At 39.1% G+C, this 22,477-nt stretch overlaps 1 protein-coding gene across 9 annotated transcripts in view; it reads left to right on the top strand.

The window, feature by feature from the left end:
* Positions 1-22,477, top strand: part of Mitofilin (inner membrane mitochondrial protein mitofilin) — a 97,056-nt gene that overhangs the window by 5,476 nt on the left and 69,103 nt on the right. For all 9 annotated transcript variants that reach the window (XM_069122331.1, XM_069122333.1, XM_069122339.1 and 6 more), the window contains 4 exons: positions 3,695-3,923; positions 18,265-18,423; positions 20,495-20,598; positions 21,199-21,386. In XM_069122331.1, the coding sequence (XP_068978432.1) occupies positions 3,695-3,923; positions 18,265-18,423; positions 20,495-20,598; positions 21,199-21,386 (680 nt within the window). The remainder of the gene's footprint in view (positions 1-3,694; positions 3,924-18,264; positions 18,424-20,494; positions 20,599-21,198; positions 21,387-22,477) is intronic.

Consider the following 22,477-nt stretch of genomic DNA (forward strand, 5'->3'; position numbering starts at 1 on the left):
AGACAATAGACGATACATAGATTACAAATTCACGAGTCGACAGTTTTCATTCTGTTCTTCTTGCTTTTCCTTCTCTTCTGAATAAACTCTATTTCTTTGCTTCCTTGGCGACTATACTGATCTATTTTCAATTCAACGATAACGATGCATATCGGATGCCGATATATCGTATCTTGTCAAACGCTCATTTCTATCCTCACGCACCGATATAAAAGAAGGCAGCGTATTTCTTAGGTTGTTGCTGCGGCTTTCGAGCGATTTTTAAGGTGGATGATGGCACAACGTAGATTAGGCCGTACATCCGGTTTTTCGTAAATGTATCGTCTTGAACAAGTGTTGCGCTAGCAACCTGGATGAAGGCATGAACATTGTTTTCGGTACGGGCGTGCGTAAATCGAAAAACTGCCTGATCACACAGACAGATCGGACAACGCTTTCGATCTTTTTCCCCCTTTTGCCCTGTTCGAACGATATCGATCGGCGTGTGTGCCTTCTGCTCCCGTTATAGGCCATCCAAACTTTATGGACGCAGCGTGGAATAATTTAGAACCAACCACAGGCATAGTCGGGAGAAAAATTCTCCGGTAACGCGATTTCAATTTGAACCCTCTCTGCTCTGCCTCTTTCCGGGCTGATTTATTTCGCAAATGAGAGTTGGAAATATAGATCAACGTTGTTCAAATTAAGGTCAAAAATTGAGGTTAAACAGCGGGAAAATGGAGCGAGTGGACGCTTATCTGAAACTAAACTGCAAAATCGCGCTCAAATGCGCTATATTTTACTAACACATAATTAGATTGCAGATATTTATGAAAATTTAAGTGTTTGTGTACGCTGTTATATTTAAAAAGAGAGGAAAAGAAAAAGGAAGAAGGAGAAATTTCTTGCATACTATAGATATCGCAAATAATATCTGCTTTACTTTACTTTGGACGTTTCATATGTCATGTTTTTACGTTATGTTGAACTTTGGATAAAAGTATGTCTGTTTTTTTTCTTTTCTAAATATTATGAAACATATTTTGCTTTTCATATTTTACGTAAAACTTATTTTTCGAATGAAATTTCTTTTATAGTACCGTGAGAAAATATGGAGATCTTATTGAATGGATTTTATAATCAGTTCAGTACGTGAACAGTTGTAAAATATCAAATGTCCGACTCCACTTGGTTTAATATTACTTGATCTCTTTCCTAGCTTCGGTTGCGCTGTACGGCTGTTATTAATTTCACGAATCTTATTTTGTTACAGCAGATATTAGTTTTGGGCTTTGCTCGTGGATTTCAATAATTACCTACGAAATAACAGTTGAAATATTTGGGAATGTGATAAATCTATTTTACAGTACGTGCAATAAGTATTCGTAAATTGAATCAAGAATAAATAAGGAATATTCACGAGAATCTTATTCTCATTATCATTTATTTGGTATGTTGTGCTCTGAGACAATTCTATATTTATATTTAGTAGAATTATATATTATTTATTTCAATGTGAAGTAAAATCAAAATTTGCTTCTTAATTTGATCAAATTTAACTTGTATTTTCTATAAAATTGAATATTTCGCTCCTGATATTTCGAAACTTTGCAACAAATCTAGAAAGATACGCGTTGAATCAATAAATTCAACGTGAAATTTCATCGAAGAAACATCATTGGAGTTTATTGACTTTTGACTTTCAACCATATTGTTGAAGCGCCTAAATTTCTCTATCACTTTCGCGGTAGATTTCGAAGAAAATTCGTTTCGTAGATGGAGTATCGAAGCATGCCGAGAAACTTCTCTCTGCTTTTCCCACCGCCAGTTTAAAGGTTCCCGAGTCCGAGAATCGGCGTCCGTTGAATATTAAAATAATCGACTTGTGCATTCTCGTCGCCGAAATCGGGTGGCTATCGACATCGATACCGGTGGATCGCCCGCTAAACTGAAACTATCACTGCCGGATATCTTTTTAGGCGTTCCGTCGGTCGGAAATGGGTCGGAAATACGTATCAATCGTGAAAAACTCGATTCCGTGTTATTAAACCCGAACCTTCGAGTCGATTTCGTTTAAGCAACTCTCGAAGAAGAAATTGATCTGTGAATCGGTTCCGTTCAACTTTTATCTCTGGACTCAGAGCTGCAAGTTTCGAAGACAATGGGAAATTACGTGGTTATTGTAGCACTTACGACCCTACGAAACAAACTCAGATTCCAAGAGCAGTAAAACGCATTTTGCTTCGGATGTTTAGAGTCGGTTGTATAAAGTTCGACTTTTTTATGAGAAGATTGTATTTTCGGCCTATCGCGGGGAGACGCGGTTGCGAGAGTGCGCGTCAACGGGAGTCGTAAATTCCCGCTACGATTGCAAGAATCGACACCGCGAATAGATCGATCCCCTTATTTCGGCTAGGATAATAGGGGTGATTGAATAAGTATAACACTGTGATTAACAGAGCTATAAACTTTATATATTTTCAACACTTTTACACTGATATGCAGTAACGTAGACGATATCCTAAGATATGACGTAGTCAAGGAACGAGTAAGAGAGACAACCGAAGTAGCCTCGTAATCGACAGGATGAATGTTGTAGGAAAAACTGTAGTTCGTTCTCGTAGGATTACAAAAGAAAGCTCGGTGTGGGTGTTCCCTTTTTATTAAGGACGTGAATTCGTTGTTCACACCTTTCGTGAATAGAGTGAGGGCAACGATCTACGATGTCCATTGGTTTAAGTCAATGTTAAAGAATGACTAGAGGGGATGGAGCCTCCTACCAATGTTGCTAGTTGATGTCTTGTTTAATGGAAAACCTGGATTTCCCGGTGATTAAACATTCGTTTTTTGCTAAGTCACTACCTGCTTTCTCCGGGTTTCCTAATAGCGTGTAGGAAATCCAAGGGCCTTTCTAAACTGGCTATAAACAGAAAGCATCTCTAGGATATAGAGCTTATTCCGTAAATTGACGACATATGTCAAAACAATAGCATTAAAAGCTGTCGTTTTACGGGTTCCTTGGATTTATTGAGGGTCGAAGGACGGTGCGCAGACCGTTGGCGGCCAAGCAGCGCCGGATGGCGTGCAGATGCCTTGCGCGACGTAACAAAGATTATTCTGCGATGTTGCTTTGTACAAGTGTGAAATTATTCAGATATGCACGGTTCTTTCGATTCCATTTCACTGCGCAATTACCACAGCAGATGGCCGTGGACCGGACAGTTTCTCATCTTTCGAAATAGATTAGAAAACGATGCAGCGGATTTGTTCGATCCCGATCTGTGGTATCGGTTTTTTTTAACTCGTGCCCTTTTCAAATTTCTTTCTGGTTGACGCGGGCGGTCGGTCGTCCGTTTAACTTAATTTTCACGGCACAACATGTGAGAAACACTGCCGGTGTGTCAGGAATCATATTTTTCACTTTTTCGCTGCCCCCCCCCCCCGCCCCGTCTTCTCGTTTTTCCTTTTTCACGCATTTTTATTTTTATTTTATTTCATTTTATTCTTATTTCACCTGTACGTGGGACGTTTCGCTTCAACTGAAAACGCGCTCAATGGCCCATTGTATTCGCTGGAGACTCGTTCTATCCATTTTAGTTTGATAAATGTCTAAATAAATGGACTACTAAATTGATACGGATTGTTCAATAAGAAACGAAAATCGTCGGAGACAGATCGAAGAATGATTAATCTCTTTATGCCGTGTTAATCATAGTTGCTGGAGGAGCAGAAAAGATTCGAGGACGAGATACGACGGCAGCTGAAACTGCAAGAGCAGGTGCACACCGATCACATTCAGGACGTACTTGCGATAAAGGATCAGGAAGCGGATAGGAACTTGAAACGTGCACTCAGCGAGCGAACTGAGAAAGATTTGTTAAAGTATAAATCACAGCTTGCTGTAATCGTCGGAAGGTTACGTGGTTTGGAAGCTGCGCTGAAAGGTGAGTGCCTCTTTGAACATAATTTGGAGAATATAGACAATTATACACGTACATGTGTTTATATTAAACGTGCTACGTTCCCTATATGTATGATTATGATGTATAATTTATTTATTATTATATTATATGTACAATTTATGTTGTGGTCACAGGCATTTTGCTCTACAAGATAAATATGTATGTACTTGTACAATTTATGAGATGTAAGAGTTATGACTGAAGCTATCTTGTGACCGACATAAAGATATTGCCACAACATTTGAAGAAATAGGAAGTTTAGCAAACTGAAAAACATAAAGTTAAATTTTTTTGGGGGCACATGCGGAAATTTTTCTAGTGGAATTTTAATTAGATGTAGAGTGTTGAAATGTTCAACTTGCCAAGGAAGAACATTTATGATAAGTATCAATATCCAGAACTGTATGAAAATTAGATTTTTCACAGGAGAAAAAATTTTCGATAAGCTGGCTTTTATTCCATTTTTTAATAATTTCCCAATCGAATTCACACCTTAGTAAGGTTCGCGTACTTGCAAAGTTCTCAACTTTCCTTTAAACTTGGCGTGGACTTTTAGTTTGGATATTCATGAGAATCAATCTAACCTTCCGCTATATTCATACATAAATATGAGATTGTTTAAAAAGGAGGAAAATATTCATTAAGATTGTAAATTTCTATAAGATTCAAGGGTTGTAAGCATGCAAGATGCTTATGCAAGATAATTCATCATTCAAAGACGTTTTTCATAATATTTTCTAATAGTAATTACGGCTATTATTATGGTTATTATTAGTAATAACTAATAATTGCTATTAGTAATACAGTAATATTAAGTAATTGTTCGATGCGTATGAAATGTTGTTTATTTGGATTTTGAATTTGACTTTGACGAGCTAATCAACTAATTATCATATTAAGGAAGATGAAGTTTCTTCTGTATACCATCTGTATTCAATCGGGGCCTTTCCTTTGGGATTTTTTCCTTTTATATATATATGTCGGAAATGAAAGAACACCTGAGCCTTTGGAATTTTGGATAATCCCGCAACATTGTAATCTAGATTTTATCATAGCTGTAATTAAGCAATTGCTGTCATTCAGTCTGATTGCAATTGTTCGAGATTTGTGATAGCGAGATTGGGCTCGAGGTGACAACTGGTCGCCGAACGTAGCCACGGTCACGGGATGGACGTTTTGCCTGACGGAGGTGTGGAGTGGTTGTATGGTTCTCCTTAGAAATGTAGTTGTGGCGACATACGGCCTCAAGAACGGGCCTAACCACATGGGATTGTACCTCGGAGGTGTCAATATAATGGGACACACGTTGTATTAATAATCAAATTCCAGGCAGAAACTGCTTAGCAACGGCGATTGGAAATTTCTCGATGCTTCCAACGAGTATATAACAAACAAATGCAATCGTACAGCGAGGAAAATTTCCATCAGTTTGTTATTCGTGCGATCGCCTTGGAGAGTGACACATCGAGCAGCTTATACCGAGCGTCTCAGCAATCGTATTTTGTGCCTAAAATTACTCTACGCATAGTAAAGAGTTATCCCGTTGACCGTGGATTAGTTTGAACCCAAGAACATTGTTAATAGCGTTCATTAAACTCATTATTCGTTAAACTTATTATTCGTTAAACTTATTATTCGTCAAACTCATTATTCGTTAAACTTTCTATTCGTAAAACATATTATTCGTTAATCTTATTATTCGTTAATCTTATTATTCGTTAAACTCAATATTCATTATACTTTGTAAAAGTCTTGTATATACGTGTAAATATAATTTCTGCTTCGTAAAACGATGGCTAATCCAAACGAAGAATCGTTACGCGCCCTAAATTCTAATGTTAACCCGATATATATATATATATATATATATATATATATATATATATATATATATATATATATATGTTGGAGATGAAAGGACATCGGAGCCTTCCCTTTGGAACATCGGGAAAATCCCTTAACACCGTAATCTATATTCTATTATAGGCGTAATTAAATAATTGTCGTCATTCGATCCGATTGTATTTGTTCGAGATTTGTGATAATGAGCTTGTGCTCGAAGCGACAACCAGTCGCCGAACGTAGCCACGGTCACGGGATGGACGCTTTGTCTAACAAAGGTATGGAGTAATTCTATAGCTCTCCTTAAAAGAAATATTTGTGACGGCACGCGACAGTAAACATTCCAACGGTTTCTGTCCAGTGGCTCGCCACACGCAGATCCTATTCTTCGGGTATGATGGTTACCAGATGTCGATGCGTCTCCACAGCACGTGATCAACTAGCCTGAGGGCCGTTATAAACACTGAGATCTAGTAACCTACAGTCCTTCAAACAGACAAACAGTCTTTGTCCCAACTACGAGAAGATAGAGGAGACCTATTTTTCCACGAACGACGTCTCCCATTAGCAACATTCCCTGGAGGGCGGTTAGCATCTTTTTCTAACCACCAATATGGAGGTTGACCAATTAGCAGCAACGTCTATTTCCCTTACTTTCTGAACGAAGGCTATTCTCGACGAATCCGATGATCTCGTGTCCTTAGACACACCCCATCATAGTTTTCCTCTGCAGTATCATCGCGACGAAAAGTCATTCTCTCGTGAGGTCGTATTAGCGAGTTACTTAACGTCTGTACGTTCGGTGGATATTCCACGTTTTAGCAAAGAGTCCGAATGAGATTTTATGAGCACGATCATCTATCATCCCGTCGGCCGCGGATTCGTTATTGAACCTAGGATCATTGTCATTAGTTTCTCGAGTATCTAATTACCACGGTTACTTGTCCAATTCTATAATAATCGTATTTGCACTAGTCAGTGTCTTCTCTATTGCATATCGACAATGTGTAATCCAAACGAAGATTCGTTTCACGCCCCTAACCCTAATTCCAATGTAAACCCAACATATATATGTCGGAGATGAAAGAATATCGGGATTTTCCGGCTGGTATGTTGGGAAAAACCCCAATACCCTAGTCCAGACTTTTACTATAGTTACACTTAAGTAATAAAAATAAGCAATAGTTCTAATGTTTCAATCTGGCTTTATGACGATGGGTTCGGGCTCGAAGTGACATAGCGGGTCACTAGACGTAGTCACGGTCACGGGAAGGACGTGTACCTGACAAAGGTATGGAATGATTATATGGCCCTCATTAAGAACAAAGATTGACCGGAGAAGTGGGGACAGGAGTATATAAGGGCAGTTTCATTTGGATCAGGGGAAGTTACGCAAATAGTTAGTTAGTTTGCCGTTAGTTAGTCGTTGTGCGCATTGCTGATTGAGTTATCAAGACAGTTATCCGCATCATGTGTTACGTGGGTAATCGTCATCCCGTGGACCGTGGATTCGTTATCGAACCTGAACTCGTTGTCACCATCATCTCGACCATCCTATCGCTGCTATTACTCATAGCCTTTTATAGTGACCACATTCGTACCAATCAACATTAGCTACATCCGCGATGGTAAAGTAAGCAAAGGATCATCGAACGCTCATAATTCCAATCCTTCTCCAACATATATATATGTCGGGTTCACATTATGATTAGGATTAGGGGCGTGTAACGAATCTTCATTTGGATTAGACATTGTTGTTATGCAATAAAGAAGATATTTACTAGTACAAATATTATTATTACAGAATTTGACAAGTAGCTGTGGTAATTAGATACTCGAGATGCTAATGACAATGATCCTAGGTTCAACAACTAATCCGCGGTCAGCGGGATAAAAAAATGCGCTTTCTTCCAAAGTCCAAGTTGTACTCGACTTGCGTGTCTACGGTACAAGTATTACTAAACTAACTCTTTGTTAAAATGTAGAATATTCACCGAGCGTAAAGACGCTATGTAACTTGCTAATGAGACCTCACGAGAGAATAACTTTCCGTCACGATGATGCTCCAGAGGAAAACTATGATGGGGTGTGTCTAAGGACACGAGATCATCGGATTCGTCGAGGAAAGCCTTCGTTCGGAAAGTGAGGAAAATGGACGTTCGTGTTAATTGGTTAATTTCTATGTTGGTGGTTGAAGAAGAATGCTAACCGCCCTTGAGAGAAAGTTGCCAGCGGGAAGAAAAGCAGATTTCCTGTATCTTCCTGTAGTAGATGGTAGATTTAGGGACTGTTAGGATAAAGACTGTTTGCCCTTCTGAAGGACCTTAGTTAACAAAATCCTAAGATTTATAGCGGGTTCTTAGGCTAGCTGGAAATATACTGTGAAGATGTATCGACATCTGGCAATGATCTTGTCCGAAGAATGGGGTCTTTGTGTAGTAAGCCACGGGACAGAAACCGTTGGAGGGTTTACTGTCGCGTGCCGCTACAACTATTTCTTTTTAAGGAGAGCTATACAATTACTCTGTGGCGGCACTCAACAGCAAATACAACCACTCGACTGTCACGTAAAATCGATACTTGGGTTGTAAGAGAAAAGAAAGCTGAGTCGTAACCCAACTATTAATTTCCTTTTATCGAACTTTATTATAATTTTGGCACTTACAACAGTAGAATAACGTTGAACCGAAAAAGGGGTGTTGTACAAGAACAGCAACTAGAACAAGAACTGTCCGAGCTGGGTGAAGTCTCAGCTTATATACAGCCTGGCTTGGGGATGTTGAGGGGTTCGGTGTGGGTTCCAAAGTGGTCCGAAAGTCGGGGGTTGAGACCTTATCTCTGATGGGGACTAAGATGCGTCGCAGCCTTGGCGTCCGACAGTCGGGAGTCGATGTCTTTTCTCTGATAGGGTTGAGAAGTAAATGATGTCACACGACACTAACTAGTGTTGGACGACGGCAGCGCAGTGGTTAGCACCTTAGGTTACGAAAGTTCGGGACCCGGGTTCGAATCCTGGCGACCGGAGTCCGATTTTTCTTCCACGCATCTAAATCAGAAGAGAAAGCAGCAGTACCCCAGCAGCGACATCTACAACCAGCGCTACAATTATCACGGACAACACTTACACCTCAACTCTATACCTCTATTAGGTAAAAACGTCCATCCTTTTGACCGCGGCTACGTTCAGAGACTAGTTGTCACTTCGAGCTGAAGCTCACTGTCACAAATCTCGGACAATTATAATCGGGTTAAGTCATAAAGACTATAGTATTGGGGATTTTCAGATGAATTCCAAAGAAAGACCCCGATGTCCTTTCATCTCCGACATATATATGTGCTAGATTTTTCTCGAATAAAGTACATAAACGTTAACCAAGTTAAATTACCTGGGGAAGCAGTTTCTGGGAAATCTGTTTTACTTATTGCCGCTGTAACTTTCTCAGGTCAGAAAGGAACAGAGCATGGTTGTCGCGGCATCTACGTGACTGAACTGAAAAGGACCGGTCTGTTACGAGTAATATTCCGGTATCGTAATTCGTAAATCCTACTCCGTACTGGAAATACGAAGTAATATCTTCTCATTCCTTATCGGGAGGGATTTTTCATTTTCACCGTTTAAAATCGTCCGCTTGCGCCTTGCGCTAAGCAATTCCTCGAAAGGCTAAGCCTTCTAGATATTAGATTTCTAGAAATTAGGTAGGAATAGAATTAATAGGTATATTTTTTTACAAAGGATGTCTGCGATTTGTCGTGCAACCTGATATGGGACTAAAATGCTTCCAAACGAGTCGTTATACCGACTGACAATAAATCCGCGGTAGGATGCCGCGCCGGCATAATGCCAATGTTTTCGGGCCAGTTTCGGTGCGGAGTGAGCGCTCCATAGTTCCCTGGACAGTTCGAAAACGATAAACAGACGGTGGCAGACCTGGACGCGGAGAGATGGGTTTTACAACCCTCGTCCAATCACCTAACTAACGCACCATGTGTCGCAATTATAATTGGCACTGTTCTACTCTATTCCTTTCTTCTCTTCTCTTCTGTTTTGTTGCAAGCTGTTATTTAAGAGTTACCGCGCATTCGTCGTGTTTAAGAGTCGCTTGAAAATCGATCGAATGCCTTTTTCCTACACACGATTTTGATAGATTTGGTAATTTGAATTTCTGCATTCTTGTATTCTTTATACATCTCAGTTTCTTGCCTCGGAGTTGCTGGTGCTATTTGTACTATATTTTTCTTATTCCTATAAACGCATATGGCACGAGCAAAATAAATATTCTTATTAAAAAGAAATATATATCGTATAGTGTAAGCGAATTTCGGCGGAATATAATCTATTATCGATATAGACGGATCCCGATTTGTCCGAGACGCCGAGTTTATTCAAGGATGAATGGGGTGGATAGGAAACGCGTAAAAGTGTCGGTTCCGTTCGCCTGTTTTCGACCTCGTCGAACATTTCACAAAGAATACTGCAATATACTGGGCATCTCCTCGTCGCAGAACGTTGCAGCCTGCTACGCTATAGCACCGTGACACAGTGTTGACACGCTTCTTCCCACAGCCGAGGGGTCGTGACGAAGGCCAGCCAGGCAGCCGTGCCAGGCATTGCATATTTACATTTTCTTATGATATTTAATAATAAATAATAATAAAAGAGGTAAACAGAGCTTGAAATATGAAATATGAGTCAGAGAGTGACAGACAGCATCGTAACAAGAATAGTAAAAGAAACGGAAACGAGGATTTCGTAACTCGTTAAAGCTATTTCCTTCAGTCGCACAACAGGATCAGGAGCATCTTTCTTTCTATGGAGAATCTACAGCACGTGATTTTAAGTTTCCACTTTCTTCTCTTTGTGTTCGGTTCAATTCGATTTCGTAGCCGATGATAGAGGGTGGGGCAAGTACGAAGGGATGATTTAAAGAGCGTGTAGAGAAGGCTGCTGGTGCTGGTGTATTCGGTAAAGATTAATCGAGGCAGGTCCCGGATTCGAACTGTTCGAAGGAGCCGCAAACCAATCGAGTCCCTTCTTTTGTTCCGTGAGAGGAGAGATAATCTGTCACCGTGGAACGGATGATTCACTCTGACGCGAAGATAAATCGCTCGAGACAACATTTTTGAGTAGAAGGAAAATGACAAAGGAGCACATTTATTATTATAGAAATTATATTTATTATTATAAAAGTTGTACCGCTTTGTCTAAAAATTACTCTCGTTATCTACGTATTACAGATCTAACGGTATTTTCAGATTTGATCAGGCGTAGAAAACTGTCGTAAAAAAATGAAACATTGGATGCGCATCTTCTTCTCTAGTAATATGTATCGTATAGCAATTATGGAATGAATTTTAAGACGGAACGGAACAAATTCTTAAAAATTCTTTAAATTCTACGAATTCTAAAGTGAAATGATTCAATATTATTATCCAATCTCAGAATGCAAAACAGGTGATATCGGTGTCTCGCTCACCTCGCTGATTTCAGTCATTTTTTAATATTTTGTCGGGGGCATAATTCTGTGCAAACTTTCTCCTATATGTACAACCCCCATCCCTGGGCCTTTCCAGTTTTCCAGATATTTGCAAAAATCTGTTGATACCGCTAAATTTTGCCTACAAGTGTGCGTCCGTGACAGCGTACGCAATAATATTGTAAAAAGTAACGTGCGCACTTTCTACAAAACTAAGATTCGATTATATGTGTGATGATAGTGGCACGTTTCGAAACCGTAGTAAAATTATACAGGGTGGTTGGTAACTGCTGGTACAAGCAGAAAGGGTGTGATTCTACGCGAAAAAAGAAGTCGAAAATATAAAATAAAAATCTTTTTTTTTTTTTAATTTTTTTTTTTAATTTTTCCATCGGAACAACGATCTACAGTGAGATCCGTTATAACGAGATGTGATAAAGTGCACGCGTACTGAGCGAAAATTCAAAGTCCATTTTCTCGAAAACAAAGCCTCAAACGAAAAATTTTTATTCTATATGTCGGAATCAGGGTGGACTTGCGGGGCGTTCGATGAACCTTTACTTACTTTACCATCGCGGATGTAGCTAAGGTTTATTGGTACAAATGTGAACACTACAAGACGCTATGAGTAATAGCGGCGATAGGATGGTCGAGATGATAGTGACCACGGATTCAGGTTCGATAACGAATCCACGGTCCACGGGAAGACGAGTATCAACGTAATACACGATTCGGGTAACTCAAACAGCAATTCGTACAACGACTAACTAACTAACTATCTCTCCACTTCTCTAACTAATTCTCGATCCAAATGAAACTGCCCTTATATATTCCTGTCCCCACTTCTCGGGTCAATCTTTGCTTTTAAGGAGAGCCATATAATCATTCCATACTTCTGTTAGGTAAACGTCCCTCCCGTGACCGTGGCTACGTCTAGTGACCTGCTATGTCACCTTGAACCCGAACACATCGTCATAAAGCCGGGTCGGAACATTAAAGTTATTTCTTATTTATTTATTTCTTTTTTCTCTGTATTGCTTACAATGCAGTTATCGTAAAAAGTCTGGACTAGGATATTGGGGTTTTCCCAGCACTCCAGACGGGAAATCCCGTTGGCCTTCCATCTCCGACATATATTTTCGACTTCTTTTTTTCGCGTAGAATCACCCCCTTTCCGCTTGTACCACCAGTTACCAGTTACTGTATATCTGAATGTCGGTCGAACGGGCAGCGGTTGTTTTCGATACACGGTCGTTTACGCGCTCAATGAATTTGCTCATTTGCGTTTGCCCCGAAAGAGAGCGACGCGCGTTCATATCGACGGGAAATCGATTCGGTCGGCTCGGAATCCGTCCTTTTGCCGCTTTTGTCGTTTTTGTCGCTCTTGTCGTTTTTGTCGCTTTTGTCGTTTTTGTCGCTCTTGTCGCTTTTGTCGCTTTTGTCGCTTTTGTTGCATCGTTGGTCGGTCGCTTCGTTGAGAGCGAAACAAGGTCACGCGCTTAGGAATAGAGGGGTGGGAATGGGGGGGGGGGTAAAATGGGAACAGAGAATGAAATATAGAAGCGAGCAGGGAAAAAATTGTTAGAACAAAATATTGGAACACTAAAGAAAAGAAGGGGATAAAGGGACGGATCGTAGATGAAGGATTGGACGAATGAAAATGAGAGTTTAACGATAACGATTTGAAAAGGTAAATCATTAAAGATTAATGTTATGTTGTGTTAATACGATGTTTTATCTGCAGCGTCTTTTTCTTTAGATTCAATTTACGTTATTGGATTTACATTTTTTAATATTTTAATTACGAAGCAGTGTATCAAGGAGTTTCGCTTGATATATTTTTCGCCGTTATGTTTTCTGTTAACCCATTCACTGCCACGCAAATTTTATTGCTTGCAGATATAGTAATAGAATGGCATTTGCAGTAATTTGAAAATGGAGAGAAAAAATATCTATCTATCTCGCAGTTGTCAGTTAATTGAATGGGTTAATTGCATCTTGCAATTTTATGAAATTTGAAGAAATTCATGCATTTAAGCATAACGCTGCTATATCTATATGAAACCTTCTTGCGGCTGAAATTTGTTTAGGGAGCCTTCACCCGCATAAAACGTCTGTTACTCTGGTATACATATTTTTTGTATCTTGATATAATTGATATAATTGATGTACGCTGATATTATGGATTATAAATTTCACCGCGAGGTTTTCAATCGGGGGTTAGGAAGTGAAGAATATGATGAGAAACATGTAACCGAGAAGGCGAAGAACGCGTAAGGAGAGAACAAAAATACAAACACAAAGTTTGAAAAGAACAAAGAGAACAAAAAGGAGAGAAAAAAGGGCGAACAAGAATGCATCCAAGAATGTAGACGGTGATGGTGGTGAGGGTAATAAAGAGGAGAGATGTCACATAAAGAAAAAGAGTGGACGAATTATAATGGTGAAAAGTGATGTGAAAAGCAGGATACAAAGGAAACATAGACAGACGGAGAGAGAGGAAATGCGAAATGGAACGGATACAGAGAATCCTGAAGCTGCAACGTACGGACAAAAGAAAGGAGATAGGGGACACGAAACGGTATAAAGCACGATGGAAACTGGATGGGTGGAGGACACGGAACAGACGAAAATAACTTGACAAACAGGGGTAGTAGAAACGAAAGTAACAAAAGAATAACGTCTGAAAGAAGGATGGAACGATCCGGCTAAATGGGAAGACGGATAGGCGGATGGAACGTGAAATAGGGGCGAATACGAAAGAATCAAGACTCGTGATAGGAAAAGAAGAAATGCTATGGCTAAGAAGAAGGAAAGGAAAGGTATTACTACTAGAAAGCAAACGCCTATGGTGAAAATGTGATAGAAAATGAAGGAAGAAAGCGGGGAAGAAACGGCCTCTCTAAGAAAAGTTGGAGGACGATAGAATAGAACGATAATTGGGAGAGAGGCGTGTCAAATTTTCTAGGCTTTCGAAGCGTGAAACGTTACATGGACAGGCCATAGCTCGTCGGGCTTAATCGTCCTCTGTCGATTTAACTTGGGTTTTCCGACTCCTCCAGTCTCCCTTTGCAACAAGATAGCTGCTTTTACCGTGGAACGATAGCGTCACGTTGACGGGCGAGTTGCGATTGAGGTACGAGACCGTTAATATGTATAAATAATATAGGGAGAAGGAGCACATGTGTATTCTTGTTAAACATTTAGAAAATCGATTAGACGATGTCCGATAGGCCGATAGCATATAACAGACTTTGTTAACCCTCGCGTCGCCTGCATTTTCTTAATGTAACTGGTAATGCGGATTTATATCGAAAGGAAGAAAAAATATTCTAAATACTTTGATATTTCCTAAAAAACAGTCTGCGCGGCAGTTTCCCAACTAGCCATTTTTTGATTACGTGAATCGGATGCAAACCAAAAGTTCTTCTACCCATCTACGTAATACGTATTTACGTATTTACAAAACTCGGAAATTCAAATAAAGGAGCTGCAACACACCTTCTCTCTTTATTTTCCAATGTCGAAGAGTAGCTCCGTTTACTCGTACTTTTACTTCATTTACTTCATATTTCAGACTCTTATGTTCGGCCTCTATCGCAAAACGGAACACGTAAATAAGAATAGTTCAGAAGGGTTCTTCGGTATTCTTAGAGCCGGCACGTTGCGGCATTGTCCTCTCCCCCTCTCTCTCTCTCTCTCTCTCTCTCTCTCTCTCGCAGTTTGCTTATCCAACGAAAGCGCCATGAAGGGCAGACTGGTTTGAAAAGATGGAGAGGGGTTGCATGTTTCCAAAGATTACTGTCTCGTGGAGATCAACGCGAAACTGATTCGCGGTGACGTTTGATCTTTTTCTTGGCATTTTACTCTCTGTACGAATGCGCGCACAGTATGGCGATTAAAAAGTGCCTACTTCTGCGCAACACAGAAACAAGAAATTTCAGTTGATCACGACTTACGGCTATTATCTTAACACACGCAAGTATTCATGACGAATCTTGTCGGTAATGCAAGTTTAATAAGTAACTGCGTAAACACTCGTCGCGCCTCTGCCCTGTAACCCGTTGTAACACGTTGTAACCCGTGTTCGATTGCAATTCGTAATCGATGGACTGTAAATTATGCGAATCGGCAAGATTCTGTCGGTCAAGCTTATCAGTAATGTCGGCCACGAGAAAAACGAAATCTATGTGGATCAAGTGGTACCGCTGCCGTGATTTATTATTCGCGTCAATTCGAATAATTTGGTCCAAGTAACCCCGTCTCCATGCGAAGTGTCACAACCCCTTCCACCTTCCAACATACTACCACTTTTTCGAGGCTTCCTCTCTTTCAGGTATTCAGACGATCGAATTCTCGCGATCCATCGAGATCCTTCCCTTCCTCGTCCAATTCGTTTCAACTGAAATTTACATTGTTTCGATGGGGAGGGTTGGGGGCGATGCTTTTGTTTCTTGGATTTTTGGTCGATCGATAGCTTTTCGAGGGAATCGTTCTGCGAGTTTTCTTTTACTCTCACTTTGGATTTATTGCATTTTCAGGGTTTACGGATTTTAGAATTTCTTTTTCGTCCGATCTTTAGATTTTTCAATTCTTACAGCATTAAAGGCTTCATATCTTTTTCTTCGATATATGGGTTTTTCTCGATTTTCCGTTTCTTCTAATCTTTGTTGTTTTAAGAATTAAAGGGCTTTTCCTTACTCTATTTTCGGATGTTTTAAGTGTTATAAGCGGAAGAAATAATGTTTGAATATTCCTTTGTTCATTTTAATTCATACATCCGTACGTCGTCGATTTTCTTCAAAGAAAGCTAATCTATTGATAAATTTTTCTCTTGTTACGAAAATGCCGAACATTCTGAAAGAAATTAAATGAAAGAATGCATCGTACGTTAGAAGAAAGAAAAGTGTTTCGTAGCACGATATAGAAATAAAAGTTTTCTTAATTTGTATCGAGAAACCGGAGCAGGATGTATCTCTCTTTTTACGTAAAACGTGTTATAGGGTTGCATGTACTCGTGAAGTGTACATACAAGTTTCATTACTTTGCCTATTAATGGAAACGATCCAATTCTACGAATACATCGATATTATATAGAATCTCGTGCAGAAAAGCGAAATCTTCAATTAGAAGTCGAATCGACGATACGAACGAACAGATTGAGTGTTCGAATGTCATCCAAACGTATGCCTGACGAGTTGCATAAGTGGAGTTTAAATCACGGTAGTGATTAAACCAGCAACGAGAGAGTGAAATTAGTGGGTGGATAATCAGATACAGAAAAAGATGGTGGAAATTTTCAGGATGAGGTAATATTTTCCAAGAATGTTACAATTATTTGCAATTTTAAAATGTGGAAACCACTTATAATGATATGTTCCTGCATATTTCTCGCCGCGAAAGTTTCCTTCTGCGTGCTCGTCCTGAACTTTCGACCGTTCGCGGGGAGACGCGATCTCGAAGAAGCGCGCCAACGGGAGTCGTAAATTCCCGTTACGATTTAACTAATCGACGCCACGAATCGTTCGATCCCTTATTTCGGTTCAGATAATAAGGTTGGTTGAATGAATATAACGCTGATATTAACAGGTTAATATATATTTTTAACGCTCCAACAACTTCAATGAAATACAAGGTTACGTAAGTGGAATGACAAGCTACGAATGAGTACGACCTGAGACTCGCTTCGTGTTGGCTACTGTGATAATGTATCTTCTGTCGATTGACTGTCTTCGACTTGGAGATTTTGATGGCTTGACTTCTGACTCCTGCTGTTCCTTGAACTGTGTTTTAACTCGAGTTGATGTTAACTGACTTAGAATGTTACTGGAATGTTATTGTGGACGTCTAAAGCACAAGTTGACTGTTCTGCAGTCGTGAGAACAAGTATAGAGATGAAGTGACTGCTCTGTAGTTAGGAGAACAAGTGAAGTTCGTTCTTGTGTGATTACGGAGGAAAGCTCGGAGTGGGTGTCTTTGTTGCATGAAGAAAGCGGATTCGTTGCTCACACTTTCCGTTAGGAAAGTGAGCTCATGGGCGACATTGTTTATTGGAAAAACCTGCTTTTCCGTTAGACATATATCCGCTTTCTCCGTAATTTATAAGAACGCGCAATACACCTAAGGACTGTTCTAAGGACCAGCCATAAACCGAAAATACTTGCATGATTAAAGGTTCCTGCCAGCTAATAAGAGTCAGTTTGTGGTGCGGCCTTAGGTTTATTGAGGATCTGTATAATGGTGCTTGGGCTTTGAAGGTCAGACAATGAAGGGCGTCGCACGGACCATCTCACGCGACGTAACACGTCCCGATATCTACCTTGGTCCCTTCCTTGTCATGGCGCATAACTTAGCAAGACATTATACTTCAGAGGATATTACACGTTTGAAAGAGACTGTCGACTAAAAAGCTCCGTTAAAAGGCACATCGAATCCGTCGCTTTTCAGCTGAAATATCCGTTCCCTAGCCTCTTCAAACGATATACGTACATATATGTACATATCCTGCACGTTCGTGCGTTTTCAGCGAGAGACGAGTTCGTAAATTCTTTCCGATGTTTCTTCCATTCGCCTGCTGTTCGGCGACTCAATTGACGAAACGAGAAACGTGGTTCTTTGAGGTTGCATTGTTTAACGATGAAACCAAGCGATCCTTTGATCTTTGACGCTAGGCCGTTGTTAGCCGAAAGACTGGCCACGGGTAAGAAGCGCGGATAAGCGGCTATTCGACCGCCTTTTACGTAAAAATCTATTTTTCTTCGTTGTCTCGTTCCGTTTCTTTCTTTCTATAGAATAAAATTTGATAAGGTGGAGAAAAGAATTATATTATCGAGTCGCCGATAATTATAATTATGTATGAATATGATTAAGGATTAAGGAAATGGAATCTAAGTGTAAAAGCTTATGTGGTATCTGGCGCTAGATATTATTACCCTATACACGTGTGTGTAACTGTATTTTTATTTCGATTATATTTCATAATGTTTTTGTACTGCTTTCTGTTTCAGTTCGCATGGAGGAAGAAAGGAGTGCATCGAATGCTCAAATTCTTTGGTCAGCTTGCCAAGCCTTGGCTCGAGCTGTTAAATCAGCGCCAGCAGGTGCGCCCGTAGAGGAAGTCATCAGGCCTCTGGAACCAGAAATCAAGGCCGTCACCAAGGCAGCACGTAAGCACTCCAATATATTTTCAAATAATCTACGTTCCTTCCTTTGATGCCAACAAAAGCTATCAAGTTTTATAATATAACGTTGTTTTACTCCTGTCACGATCGTGATCTAATACTAGTATACTTCGAATGGATTAAAATGAAATTCCTTTGAATTAGAATACTGAAACGTGATGCAATTTGTGGTTTCGTGGGATTAGAGGACGGTTCTGCAATGAACAAGAGAATAAAAATTCCACACAAAGATCATGCCTTTTTGCGGTAGAAATCAGGAAGAAAAATTACAACTAACGACAGAACTAATCTCAAAATTTTACAATATTATAGAATTAATTTTATAATTTTACACTTGGGCAGAATTTGATAATTTACCTACCTAACAACCTGTTTGTTGATCTAACCATGCTTTTCTTTCGTAAAAATGGTAAAAATCCCAACGATTTGTGATCTTCTACGTTCTATATGACTATGATATACTGTGATTCGTTCGTTTCTCTTGAGTAAGCAGAATTAGTACCGCCGTACATAGCCCTGCTATGCTTAAGAGTTTTCGCCCTTTCAACATGAATATGTAAACGCGAAAAAGGAAACACGTTCTCTTGTGAATCGTGAGTGGAGAATGTTATAAAAATCAAAGTTGATCAGTTTGTCTCTCAATAGCTTCAAAGAACAATTACCACGTTGTTTTCTGTTTTTTTTTTCACCGCAGTGCCGATATTACGGTACAAGTATCGCCACCGAACGAATAAATTTTCTGGCTATTTGTCACGCATTTTCCATGTCCCGAACAAAATTTCGCAAAATTTCGTAATATTGCAAAGTAATGTATGTCGGTAAAAGCAACGGCATCTGGTGTAATGCGATTTGTTAAAGAGGAATCGGGTTAGGGGAGTGAGTGTGTCAACGTTGTCCGATGTTAATTAATTTTCCACTGGAAATTTCGGCTTGAAATATCGGTGAAATAAGAGTGGTAATTTCGCGCCCTTTTAACTGTTACACCCCCTTTCTCCCCCTGCGCGCTTTTAATTTCTGTTAATTACGCGAATAAACTGGCTTAATTTCTCTTCAAATCTCGATCATTTTCACAAATTTTCTATTCCGAAGAGAAGCATAGAAGAAATATGATTAGTTCTTCTATGATGTGTTGACTGCTACCATAGATCTACATGTTTCACCTGTAACCTGTACTTCAGTCTTTATAAAATATCATGTTACAACGAAAGAGGTTTACGTTTCATAATGTTCTCCAGTTATTCGCATTATTTGCAGTTTTTCGGTTGACGAAATGTTTTTCGCTTTAATAATTCTAACATTTACACTCGCCTCACGTCATCACGCCTTTAACGACAACCTTATAGCTGCTTTCAGTTTTAATTTCATTTTAAGTGCCCGAGTTACTTTTGCTTGATTCAAGTTTAGCTGTTTAACGCTGTAGTTGTGAATTCCTGCAATGTCATTTACAAGTTGCCTTAATTGTTCTATTATCTGTTCGTGAATATAGGTAGGGGGTGATTTAGCGATTTTAGTTGTGATTATGGGTTTTGATTCCGTAGTCATTTTCTCTGAGAGTGAGTTTTCCCTCTCTCAACGCCGTTAGCCGCCTTTCCAAAACACATCCGACTTCTCTCGCCAATACTAACGCAGTGTGTTAACTTGACACGACATGTCTATCCGAATCTTCACTGCTCAAAGAGTGGTTGAAAATATCAATTTCTAGAACATATCCAAAAATCATGCAAAAAAATTTCAGATGAGGTAGCTTTTCCGCAGTTTTACCTATTGATCTGTGTATTAGTCTCATATATAATAATGACACTCGATCTGTTCTTTCATGGAACGATAACGTAATAGCGAACGAACGAACGAACGAACGAACGAACAAAGACGAAAGATAATGGAAAGAACACGAGATGTTAAATGTAGGAAATATTAAATAAATAATTTCTCGTATAGAATTCGAAATATTAATCGCATTGGTTAACGATCGATTGTTTTTTCAGTTTTCAGAAACAAATGTATTATTTGCGAGAAATTCGTTAATAGGTTTGTTCATTCTGTTCTGTTCTGCCAGCCAAAGAGGATCCTTTGGTGCAAGCAGCGATTCAAAGCATTCCTGACGAGGCTGCAAAGAGGGGAGTGTTTCCAGAAGATGTGCTTCGTGCAAGGTTCCTTAAGGTAATTTCACACTGACTTTTGTCATTATCGCGTCAAAAGTCCCTACGAATATGTTAAAAATACAGCTAACTGTAGAAGCAAAACCAACCAAAAATGTTTCCTACGCTTTATTTAACCCTTGTAAGCTCTTTACCACTTGTTTGTCCTGAGTTGAAAACTACATAATAACTTTGAAAAATATAAGACATTGCATAAACTCTGAGAACATATTTGGCCGTCGCGTTTTGCAATTTTGTAACATCTTTTGCAACATCGCTTGTTTTGCTGCTCGCTGGTTGTTACCGCTTACTGTTCTATTACCGTATCACGATCTTACGCGGATTTCTACAGTTAACACCTTTGTCGGTCAAATGTTCATAGGGCCAAATTTTCTAAACTGTTCATTTCTGTGAAAACTGCCTCTGGTTATCGCCTTTAACGACAATACCGTTGATAAAACTCATTCAGATAAAAAATTTTGCAGTTCGGATGCCACTATCCTTTCTTTTCATTTCAATAGATTTTCGGTGATGGCTGGTCGATCCAAGGATTACAAAGTTTATGATAAGGAGTTATTCGAGGGACAGGACAAATTGATGGTCTATGGTTTTTACGTTTCAGGTGGAAGAGGTGGCCAGACGATTAGCCATGGTACCCGAGGAAGGTGCTGCACTGCCCGTCTATTTCCTTAGTTATCTTCAAAGCTACTTGATGATTAAGAACGCCAATCCCATTACTCAAAGTGAGATCGAGGACAAGCCGATTGATGCGAGCAATCTTAACACATTCGAGATTCTTCATCGGGCCAGGTAGGTACCTTTTCCGACCTGAATTTTGTTTTACTGTCAGTCATCGATCTGGTAGTTATTTTCGAATGTTATCTATTGTTTCCTCCCAATATAATTTTTCCTGTTCTTAATTTTATATATATATATATATATATATATTTATATCGTTTGCTTTTTATGTATTTGCAATATATGTGTATGTGTATGTGTGTATGTATATGCATATATCGTATAATATAGAAGTAAATATTTTAATTATTGGTAGATAAAATGTAAATGAAAATAGTCAACTTGGCAACAGAACTATTTTTGATACATTTAACTTATTTTTGAAAAATTATTCTTCATTTTCGCTGAATCGTTAAATATGTTGGAGAAATAGTGCAACCTGAAAAAATATTACACTAGCCGTTTCATCACCAATTCCACGAAAATGTACCAAGAAATCATTTTATTTGTATTAGATATATCGATATTATAATATATATATATTCAAAATTTATCAATTTATCGATCAAAGGAAATTCAGTCGTAGTTTGTAGCGTGCTAACGAGTTCATTTAAATATAACCGACATTTTATCTTCATTTATTCATATTCGGCGAATTTTGTTCAAAAGTTCACAATTACCTACGTTATATCTTTATATTCTTTTACTCACTGATGATACGTCTACTTTAGACAAGAAAAATTTTGGGCTGAAAACTTTCGCTCAAACCTATATCAAATCCTCTCAAAGATTTATTTTTTAATTATTTAAATTATTTTAGTTAGAAAAGAATTATGAAATAGAAAATTAGAAATAGGACAGAGTACGTTTTAAGTGTATATCGGAAGCCCTATTAGAACCAATAGAAATACATAGTTTAATGTATGGTAGTAAAGTTAATCGTTGTAAAAGAGAATCGAGGCAGTTTCTATCAATGGTTGTTAACGCGGAATCACAGTACAAGCATAATTACAGTGTCGAATATGATTGTGAAAATCGGGTCGCGTCTGCTAATTAGCAGATGAAGAGAATTCCTGTGGAAGAAACTAGCGAGCAACTGTGACCAAACAGGGAAATTAATTTTCCGGCCCGCGTTTATCAACATCGTGTTCAATTGCGTTGTC

This window comes from Bombus flavifrons, chromosome 10 (genome assembly GCF_040668555.2).
Source record: "Bombus flavifrons isolate JBK064 chromosome 10, iyBomFlav1_principal, whole genome shotgun sequence".
Lineage (NCBI taxonomy): Eukaryota > Metazoa > Arthropoda > Insecta > Hymenoptera > Apidae > Bombus > Bombus flavifrons.